Genomic DNA, 11,372 nt, shown 5'->3' on the forward strand with positions numbered 1-11,372 from the left:
TACAGTAATTTGATCTTCTACAAAACGCTGTTGGTAACTGAATCTCTCAGTGTCTAACTTTCTAGAAAATTAAACCAATGTTTCCACTCTCAAAATCGAAAGACTGCTGCTTTAGGAAACAGCCCTGTTTATTTGTTAATCAGAAATACAATCAAGTGGCATATTTCCATTTGCTCTTTGGCTGACAGTTTCAGCTTCACTATATTTTACAAGAAAACAGCAGACTTGCAGAGGTCCTGTAAATTCTTTCATATCGCAACTGATTTAATTACAGCAGTGAAGAAAAGCAGCGGTGATGCAAAATAAGATCAGCCCAATTGCCCTTATCTGATGATAGGATCTGTCTTCCTGTTTGGCTCGCAGCAGTGAGGACTTCTTGTTTTGTTTCGGGTTTTTTGTTGGTTTTTTCTTCTGGTCAGGCTGCTGCCTCTGTCAGGACCGACAGAAGCAAGAAGTTGACATGCCCTTGTAATTCCAGCTTGAGAATGATCCTCATACCAGTACAGCTGAGTTTCAATCAGTGGGTCGGGGAATGATACTAATGTGGAGAAAATTATCTGGATAGCTCATATGTTCGCTTAGCCACTGTATGGGTGTTTCCAGCATTGGCTCAATTCCATGAATCATCACTTGAGTCTTCTGCTCTCCATCTAATTCAAAGAAAAAGAGACACCACTAATATACCATTAGAAGTTCACAGAAAGATTAAACATTTACTCATACTTAATTTACGGGAGGTTTAAATTGGTGTTACAGAGTTGAACACTTAACGGAACAAAAAAAGCAGGAAATATTTGTATGGAGAAAGCTGAGATTTCTATCATAGAAACCAGAAACTTTGAGTTAAAATTGATTAAAAATTAGGTTTAAAATTAAACTTTACAAAAGTGCAATTTCTTTACTAGTTGCAAAGGTTTGTTTGGCTTGGTTTTTTTTCGTTTTTTTTTTTCCTACAGTGAACAAAGTTTGGTGTCCACACAATTAAGGCATATCCATCTTACCCTGCTATAAGCCATATATGAATTTCACACAGATCACGCTTAAGATGTTGAGCTTCCTAAAACATACTATAAAGTTGTATTCATAATACTGTGATCTCCTGAAAGAGCTGGTTGATGTGTAATGTGTAGTACATTTAATACATACAATATTCCTGAAGTAATTTTGTTTTGCTAAAAATAATTTACAGAAGTCTCTAGCAATATTTCAGAGTTACTCAGAAGGCTGAGTTGGCATAAGCTTTTTCTCACTTAATTTCATCTCTTGGAAAAGCTAAGTTAGCAAATGATTCCCAGTATGACAAGAATATTTTCTAAGAATATTTAATTTCTTTTTATTTTTACTCGTCCCAAAGGATGCAAGTACTTTGATCCTTTGATTCAATGATGGGAACCAGCTAAAGCAGCTGACATAACTGTCATGAAATGACCTAAAAAAAACCCCAACAAACACCACAACCAAAAAATGAAAATTTATTTCAGAGCCTTGAGATGAGAAGAGCATCTGAAATATGCTCCAAATAATGATTAGGGGGAAAAAAAGTAGGCAGCGACCTCTTACTGTTTTTATACCATATGATGGCATTCTTAGATGGACCTACCACAGTGAAATCCACATTCAGTACTTAGAAATATCACTGCCTTCTCTAACTGGCATACCCCCTCCCCAGCTGCCAGTCTTACAGAACAAACCACTGTGCTGCCCAAAAGCCGCATGGAAGAGAGCAGAATCTGGAAGTGAAGGCACCATTCCTGGCTCTTTCATTCAGCTCTCCCAGTTGTAGCATAATTCCTATTATGTAACAGATAAAATCTTATTTGTTTGGTAACTAAAAGGATTTGACAGCTGCCTGATGAAGTTTGTATTATAAGTGGGTATCTATGCCAGCACAGGCTAAATCAGACTAGGAAAAATAATCCTTGAATACACTGTTGACTATATGCTAGTAATAAGTCTTCCTGCAGGAGACTTATGTTTGCCTAAAATAAAGCATTATACATTAGTTACATGTTACCTACATATTGTATCATATTCTGTATGAATGCTTCGTTAAATATACAAAGCTGGATTCTCTAAATGGCATAGTATACACATTATCACAATAAATTAAGCATGAACAATTGCTGCTTTCTGCTTTTATTGCAGACAGGTCAGAAGAACACAGCACATAATTTAAAAATAAACTTCTGCTATTTCCAACCAAAGCAGGTACTTATTAGGCTGAAACATTACCAGTCAGATTGTCAAGAGTATAAACTCCAGAAGAAAAGATCTCAGAAACCAAGTTTTTACACAGAGATGTTAGGGAACATCTAAAATATTTTTAATATTAAAGTAACTTCTATTATATGTATTTAACACTTTCAAATTAAAATCTATCTATGGTATTCCAAATATTGGCCACAGAGCTGTTGACATTTCTGTACATTTCATGATGTTATTTAATTCTCAGAAACAACTAATCTGCACACCCAGACAGATGGCAGAGTGCTGTTTCAGCATCAATACTGTGCTAGACACCTATCCATAGCTGACTCTTCTTCGCAAAAACTTGCAACAAAAAAAATAGATTAAAAGCTTTGGAACTTCAGTATCATTTTCTTATCACTGGAGGAAAGGTTTATAAATGATAAGCACTTCCTTTGGCTCTTCTGTTACGGTGTGACAGGACACTCTTGGATGCACGTGTATGTACGTAACTAATTCGATGCCTCTTGCTTAAAAATGAAACGTGGTTAATCCGGCTGTCCCCATTCCCTGCTCCCTACTCAACTTTGTCCCTTTCTCATACAAGTCTTTTATTCTGATCCTCAGCAAACTGAGAAAGTCTCAGAGGTCAATGAAGAATTTACAGTTTAATTAAAGTCTAAATCTCCGCATTAGCATTGTTTGTGCTTTAGTGTTATCTCTGACAAAGCATCACTTCTCCTTAATTCCTTTTCCCCTTGAGGCTTGAATACAGAGATCTTATCTACCAATTCTGTATTTACTGTAGCCTTCTTTCACAAAATCCATGGTTTTTACTTCTGCATTCTTCCCTCCTTTTGTTACCAGAGACCATAAACTCTCACTGAAGTTATATTTACCCAAACTTTCCTCAACTTTCATGTTTTCAGTAACTTCTCCATTTTAAATCCCAGAGTCTCTCTCCTGTAGATGGCTCCCCCGCTTTATGCTGGAAAAAGTTGTCAACAGCAAATACACTAAAAAAATTACTGGAAAATATTCTTGTTTTTTCAACAGCTGTCTTATGTGTTCCACCATTATCACTGTGATCTGGTTCTGGATGATTTGCTAACTCTCGTAAAAGCTTTGTCCATCTGGTTTACAGATACAATAGATTTACACAGTATTCTTCCTTCTCTTACTGGTCATAGTCTTAAGAGATGTCGCTTATTTTGTCTGCATCTTGACACACCAAGTGCTGTCCTCTTCTTCCCCACCCCATTTTGTTATCCTATGATAAAAAGTCTTTTTAGACTGACAAAACGCCTCTATAAAAGTTACTAAACACAACATATATTTAAATGAGTGGTGTAAGATTTAAATGACTTAATTACACAGATTAATGTCATTCTATGTCACTGAACCAGGCCTATAAATCTTAGGGCAAGTAACTCTGCTCACCTGTAGCGCATGGGATCCAGACCTGATATCATTACTGTCAATACCCATTTTACTATATTCAGTAATGTAGCAAAAAATACCCCAGGATTTCCTCAAAATCAAGCTCAAATTTTCCAGCCACCTCACTTCGTTTTTCCCTTTTAAAATCATGATAGAGCTGAGTTACATGCTAGCTATCATATGACCTAAAGATAGTTTCTTTAACCTTGTTGCAAATTAACCTCAGGAAGAAGATGAATTGGAAATATCAGATAAATAAAAGCATATCAATACATGTTTTGTAGGAAGTTTTTATTATATGTGTACATAGTAACTATATACTTAAAATCAGAGTATTTTTATATTACTGAAGTGATGCACAGATAATAAATAGTGTTTTGGCATTTTAAAAAAGCACCTCAAAACCAATTAAGTCATCTTCTATCAGAGTGGTTTTCCCAGGATTAAATTATTTTTCTTTGCTTTCCATCAATGCAGAAGGCACTATATTCCCCAAAAGTCACTAGTGGCAAGTGATAAGCACAGATTATAAAGCTTTTTGGTAAAATTTAACAATATTCCGTCTCCAGAAGGCTGATAACTATGCTGACATGTTGTATACTAAGATATTTTTGAGACATTTTACATCACTTAATTAAGACACTAACTCAAAGGCTGCAACACTTAAAGTACCTGACCTAGGCTAATAAATCACACCATGTAAAGGCAGAGGCGTTTTCCAAATCTGCACAGAAAATTGAGAGAAACAGGCAGCTCTGTAGTGAAGGGCTTAAGAAGAGGTCTGCTTCTCTATCATCTATAAAGTGCCCAGGAAACCACCTTGATCTGGCCAAAGAAAGTTTGGGCAAAGGAGTTTCTTTCGCAGACAGGCATCTGCTGAAAGGAAGTGAGAGGCAGTGGCTGTTGTATCTCGGAGTCTTTGAGGCAGTGGCTCAAAGCCCTCCTCAACCTGAGGCAGCTTGGGTCCACTCTCCCTTCTGTAAAGGGAATGTCCTAACTACTACGATATTTGCTGTTGCTAATCTCAAGCTTCCTCTAAAAGCCCTCAATGTTCAATAATCAGTGAGAGATAGAGAAAGAACATAGAATAGAATATCTGTAGTCTTCAAAGAAGATAGGAAGATGTGCAATGTCATGATAGCACATGGTAAGTTTTTCTATTTCCTTTAGCTATGTAAGTTATTGCTTGCAAAGTAAACCACACAAAATTAGGAAAAGAACTTAATTAGCTCATTCAGCATTCAGTACAATACAATTCAGATTGTTACACATATCCCTAATGCAATCTAAATACATTTTCCTATTGAATTATCTTTTTTTTTTTTTTAATTTAGAAGGGAAGAATTAAAGATGGAGGGGAAAAGAAAAGATTGTTCTGGAGACAGATTCAAATGTCTAAGAGCAGACTAATGAGAAGGCACTACTTCTGGCAAAAGCACACATTTCAGCCACTTTTCACTCAGGTTAGCACCACAATGCTCACCAAAGTTGCGGCTACACACTCCCTCTCACCTACACAAGATTAGCTTCTCTAGCCAGACTGCATCTGTGATGCACCACTTAAAATTCTTTAGTGGGATGAAACAGCCCCCTTCTGAATTGTGGCCTCTAGCAATCACCTGTCAGGGCAATTTAGCTGGCTTAAATTCTTTCACTAATAGACAATACAAGATATTCAGGATTTAGCAAAAATGTCCCTGGAGTACTTCAATTAGAATCCTCCGTATGCAAATCTTCTGCAGCAAGTCCCAGAACCTGTCTGTAGTCATCAAAATGGACAATGTGGGAACCACAGCTTCCTACTCAGGGCAGCACTGCTTACAAAATTGGCTTTAAAACCCTAAAAAGGGAAATAGAACTTTGTGCTCCAAAATAGGACCAAATAATGCATTTCTTGCACGATACAAGGCCACAGGACTATAATGGAGAAGGATACTAAAAAGAGTAAATATAACCAAGGAAAGCATCATGCAGTAGCAGCCGTATGAATAATGTAATAGAACTGGTTTCCAGCTTCTTCACCTGTCAAGTGGGCCATAAACATTTGCTTGCTTACCTCCAGAATACATCATATGCTCATGGTTAGATGATACTAGAGGTATTCCTGAAAACAGGTTAAACCACACTGTAGGAAAACTCATTTTGGGTCAACATTACAAGGAGCAGAGCTCTCCTCTTGTGGCCGTGGTGGGGCTGCTTTCCATCCCACCTCCCCTGCTCCTCAGATTACCAGGCAGAACAGGCCTTCAGGTGCATGTACCTCCTTGATAGTGTGTGACCAGCAGCTGGTGCCTCAGACATCTCCAAATCTGAAGAGACACACCAACATCTTCACCAGGAAGATTTTCATCTACCTGTTCAGGATCTCTTAGGAAATTACACAGAGATACATAGCTTTCAGTAATGTGCTCCACACGTCGATGCAATCACCAAGTTCATTACTGACAGATATTGCTGACTTAATTTTTGAAGCCTAAAGCCAAAGCTCGGTGGGGTTAAGATCTTGGCAAGCAAAGGTGGAAACTTTCTTCCTGACAACTAGACTTCTGGTCTGGGACAGAGGATCTCATATTAAACTATGTGCAATTATTTACAAAAGACTGCACTATATTAGCAAGCAAATTCAAACACAATGTTCTAATCTGTAATCACAGGTAGTAAGAAAACAACTGGACAGCGGTTGAAGTTATCCTTCCCCTCTCTAAGCACCTCAGGTTGAGTACTGAAGTGACTTCTGCACCAGTAGTAGAATATAAATAAACAAGCACTTGATGAAAGTACTTCATTTTTTGCACTTTTAAGTAGGTAACATCTCTAAAAACCCCAAAACCTCAATGTTGTCAGTAACAGTTCAATTTGAGGCAAGGATCTTTCAACTGCTAGCACTGAAACTGATGAACAGCATCTAGCTCAACTGCAACCTGTCCAGAACTGAAAACAGTTCCAGTGTCTGATACTAAAACTGACAATGACTGGATACCATTTACAACAAAACAAGCTTCTTAATTATTTTCATTGTGTGTGTGCTACAAAAAACACGTCCTCATAAAATATCCTTGAACTTCAAAAATGTAAGCTAAGGGGTATTTATAAACATTTTCATAACACTTTTGTAATATTTACTTTTTAAAATTTATGGCAAAGTATTTCTTTGCTCAGTGAGCAAGCTTAGCTACAGAATGAATTCAGCCCATCTATAAATCAAATACTCACGCTTTACTTAAGTATTTTTTGTTAAATATTAGTAGTTAAACATATTTCAGGCTCTCCATTCATAAACTCAAATCTAACTGGAACATTTCTGCAGTTTCTGGCATGTCTATGTGTAATAGTGACCCAAGTACGGAAACATGGCAAGATGTTCAGATTTCACAGAAATGATGACCTCAATATAAAGGTCTCAAATAGAAAACCAAACTTGTATTTGAAACAAATCTTACCTAGTCACCTGAATACTAACAGGTACTCAATGCCTATGCAATTTTATGGGAAGTGCACACACAAAAAAAATAGAGCTTAGTCAAAACTCTTGGCCAAATGATCACTTGCTCTTTGAATGAACTCAGTACAAGTACTTCAGACAGCGAACACTTAAGTTCTCTTTACTCACAAAATATTTTACATTTAAGAAATAACAGCTTCAGGGTCTAAGGTTACTACATATTCTATTGAGCAGGGGTTTTTTTAGTTAATATTTTTAAAATAGGAATAAAGTCTTAGAATGTGTTTTCAGAAGCTTCACACTAGCCTATCTCAGCCATCATATCCCAGGCTTTCCTTACTTTTCTGTGAATTCCATCCTATTGCAAAAAGGACCCTGTCAGTCACAGTAGCAGGATCCATTGCCGGAAGTGACTCATTTTCCATAACAGTCTTAACACACTTTACACCTCACTTTAATCGCACATAAAAAACCAAAACCCTTAATCCCTTCCTCTCCCCTAATTTGGGGTAATTATCACTTTAAACAGAAACACAGATGATATATTGGATCACAATCAGCAAGATATGCTGTTCAGCATCCTCTGACCAAGATCAAGAACACTCAAAAAATTCTGCAAAGCCAACTCTAAAATAGCCCAGCCACAACAAAAAGGTTCCTCTGAGCTCAAAAATTTAGAGGCTGGGACGTGACATGAAAGCACAGGACTGACTTTTTCTTCCTGCCTACATAACCCGCCAGTCCTGGGGAAAGCCACTGATGCTGGTTTCAGGTGAAGAAATCACACACAGAAATACATGGTCAGTGCATCACTCAGAACAAGTCTTTTTCCTCAAAACTGTTCTGTATCTGGAATAAACACTGTTCCAAACACAAGATGTGGTTTGGAGAGTAAGAACTTCAGTTCCTGGATATAATCCAATTGCCCAGTATGAATATAAACTATCAGGTGAATATGGTTAACTGGCAGCAATGTGAAATTATATCTAATTTTAACCATGTAATGCAAGTTCAATTGCTCAAAATGAAGGTCACAGTTTTCTGAAAAAATACATGTTCTCAAAGACACCAAATGGTAAATAAAATCCACAACTTTGTATTTTGTTTTAAAATTCTCTTTTAAAAGGAATGTTATTTTTTAATAGGTTTACTGAATGATGCCTTACAGATAAGAGAACAAGAGTGCTTAACCTATCTTTTCTAACTCAGTATTTTGATTTTTAAAATTCTTCTCCAAAAGAAAGAGATCAGAACATCAGTCTCTCTCCAACGTGGAGTGTTTTGTCATTCAAATTAAGTGTCTCAGTTTCACCTTTACAGCGCCTTGATGCCATCTTACCAGAGCTTCCCGTAAGAACTACTGCTTCTTGGCCCAAAATGCTATGATAGAACCAGGCCTACATCAAGCTCAGTGAAGTCTGTTCTTGCAGAGTACTTGACCACAAAAGCCTAACTCCAGGCAAGATATCTCAAGTATTTTTCTGCTGTGACATTGTCATGAAGTCCATATTCACTGACGTAGCTTTAATTACTGTATTTCTTTAACACTGTTTTGACACAGGCCAGTTGTCTGATCTCTACATGATCTTCTTGTGCCATAATCATCTCCTACCTGAGTTTAGACATTTGTGACTTAAAGGAGAGGAAAAAAAAGTTTCTTTATTAGTTCTTAGTATGATTAGATTCCCTAGATTATATTCCAGCACAGTCCTAGCTTTCTCTATCCTCAAAATGATAAATATGTAACATTACAATCTACATTAAGTATAATTAAATACTGGGATCAAATAAAATACTTGGCATCACCCCTATTAATAATTTTCTTCTCAATGCTATTTGTCCTCTCTTGTCATTTCATCATCTACCTCAAGTCTATCCTCAGGTTAGATAGCCGTGTTTCTGAAACATAATAAAAAATGTGGATTAAATTAATCACCACAAGCAAAAGTTTATTACACTTTGGAGCAACTTATGAGAACTTGGGTTACACTTGTAGTATCACAGCAGTCAGAAAGAATGTAAAAAAGCTAGAAAACCTTTTCCTATTCCACTGAAAAAGTTTCAAGAGAAAGTTAATTTGACCTGAAACATCACTAAATCCAGGACATCTGAGCATACTATTTTTATCATTCTCCATTAATATCATTATTTGTGTATATTTAATAAAAGCTTTTTAATAGGTTTGTTGTAATAGGTCCCAAACTAATCTATGACAGAACTCTAAAATACTTTTCTTAAACATTAACATTTTAGCAGTTAAAAGGTTATAGAAGAACTTATAGCGACTAAGCCTGAGATGCTTCCCATCACACATCTAGCTTCAGGCAGAAAAAAAATAAGGTGAAACTCCTAGGAAATATTCTTATACCCCTTCTTCCATAGCATCAGTGCCTTAACCTCAGCCCTGAACCAGCAACAAACCTGTGCTAGTTTATAAAAGATGAGGGTTAGAATTGAAGCTTGTAAAAGAATTTTCTGCAATATGTTTAAATTTGGTTATGCACATGTGAACAAAGTGGCAAAGTTCAATGCAAATCAAGCTGCTGTTCCATGTAGCAAGCAAGCACACAATACATTTATATATACTAGGAACAGGCAAGGTGTGCATTAAAAGATAAGCACTTGAAGGCATGACAAATTGAGCCCAACTCATCTATGATATGTTTTCCATTGCTGAGGGAGAGCTAAATCACTTTTAGGAGCTGTGTAGCTTTTCCAAACAGCAGGCATATTGACTTACAATAAGTTAACCCTTTCATGCACCATGCCCTTAATTTTGAGGTTACCCTTCCCTCTAAACTGTGTACAACTGACCTTCAGAAACTGAGACTATCTCTATACAGCTAGGGAGTTAAATGTGATCAATATGGTTCTTACAAAAAAAAAAAACAACCACAAAAACAACCCAAAAACCAACCAACCAACCAAAACCCCAAACATTTGATAAAGATTTTTCTCTATAAAGACTGGTATAAAGCAAATCAAATTGCTGTAAAATACTTCTTGTTGCAAATAGTTTGTGAGAACTTTTATAATGTCATTGTTTTCAAAATACTCTTATGCCAAACAATTAAATAGCAAATTCTCTATATAATCATATTATGTATTCCCTATGCATATGCACATTCATACACTTTTAAAAATTTTTAATGGCATTCTTGAACTTTCAACCTCTATTTTACTTCATTTACAAGTTACTATAAGTCACATCATGCCTGCAAATATTCTTCAATTCTAATGGCCGTCCATCTTTTATAATGAACTTTTCAGCTAAGCAAATGATGAACTATTCCTAGCAAGACAAAGCAAAAAAGGATTATTGTTGCTGCAAAATCACTGCCAGTACAGAAAAGACCAGCATATTTACCTTTTTTCATCAAGCCATAATGCCATTGTGATTTTGTCTGCCCAGATCAATAAATCAAATTCAAAAGTGGACATTCGGACATAATTACAGTTTAAAAACATTTGCCTGGAAAGTGATAAGTGATATATAAAGATCAAAGGCTTAACGGTTGCTATTTCATGCTTTGTACCTTCCCTCACTTAACTAGAGAACAATAAACTGGTTTTGCCTATTTAAAAATGCTGCTTCCAGCAATAATATTATGATATTTAACAAAGTAAACAACTTAACAAGCAAACCATACATGAAAATGGAGACAAGCTACTCAATTAATCCCGAAGTATCGACAGTGTTGTTCCATGTCTGACAAATTCTTCAACCTCTGCTAAGCTGATCAGTTAAAACTCGGCTAATTGAATCCATCGATGTGAAAAACTACAGGCTCAAGTCTGTACTGCATACATCAAGCTGAAGCATTTCTGCTTCAGCCATGGCGGTAATAGTCAGTGGGGTCAGGTCAAAGAGGGTTAAAGTGAGCCAGGATATAGCCAAAGGAATACATCAAACACTGATTTTAAAAGGGCAATTAATCTTGGACAGAAATGCTTCCTGGGGAATGAGATCTCAATCTTAAGAGCACACTACATGATGTAGCAGTAAAAATGTACATATACAAGCTTAGAGAGCTTTCATCCTGTGATCACAAACAGAAGGGGAGTGCTGTTTATCAGAGAAATACAAACCCTTGCTAAAATACTTACATTAGTTTCTTCCGGGCCCTTACTCATTGAAAAATAAATTCTTTAATGAGCAGGGAATAGAGTTTGCACACATGACATCTTTTTCTGTACATGTACTGTAAGTTCTTTTGAACAGATAGTAGATTAAAGTATTTAGAGACCTACCACAGTAAAATTAAAGAATGTATTCTTGAAAAGTTCGGGAAAGAGTGCATAA

The 11,372-nt window shown here is 36.4% G+C and overlaps 1 protein-coding gene across 1 annotated transcript in view; it reads right to left on the reverse strand.

The window, feature by feature from the left end:
* Positions 1-18: 18 nt before the first annotated feature.
* Positions 19-11,372, reverse strand: part of ATG5 (autophagy related 5) — a gene marked incomplete at its 5' end in the record, with an annotated part of 57,090 nt that continues 45,736 nt past the window's right edge. Inside the window, one exon of the mRNA XM_010183581.1 lies at positions 19-650. Within this exon, the coding sequence (XP_010181883.1) occupies positions 514-650 (137 nt within the window). The remainder of the gene's footprint in view (positions 651-11,372) is intronic.

The sequence above is a fragment of the Mesitornis unicolor genome, unplaced genomic scaffold (assembly GCF_000695765.1).
Source record: "Mesitornis unicolor isolate BGI_N332 unplaced genomic scaffold, ASM69576v1 scaffold4844, whole genome shotgun sequence".
NCBI classification, from domain to species: Eukaryota; Metazoa; Chordata; class Aves; order Mesitornithiformes; family Mesitornithidae; genus Mesitornis; species Mesitornis unicolor.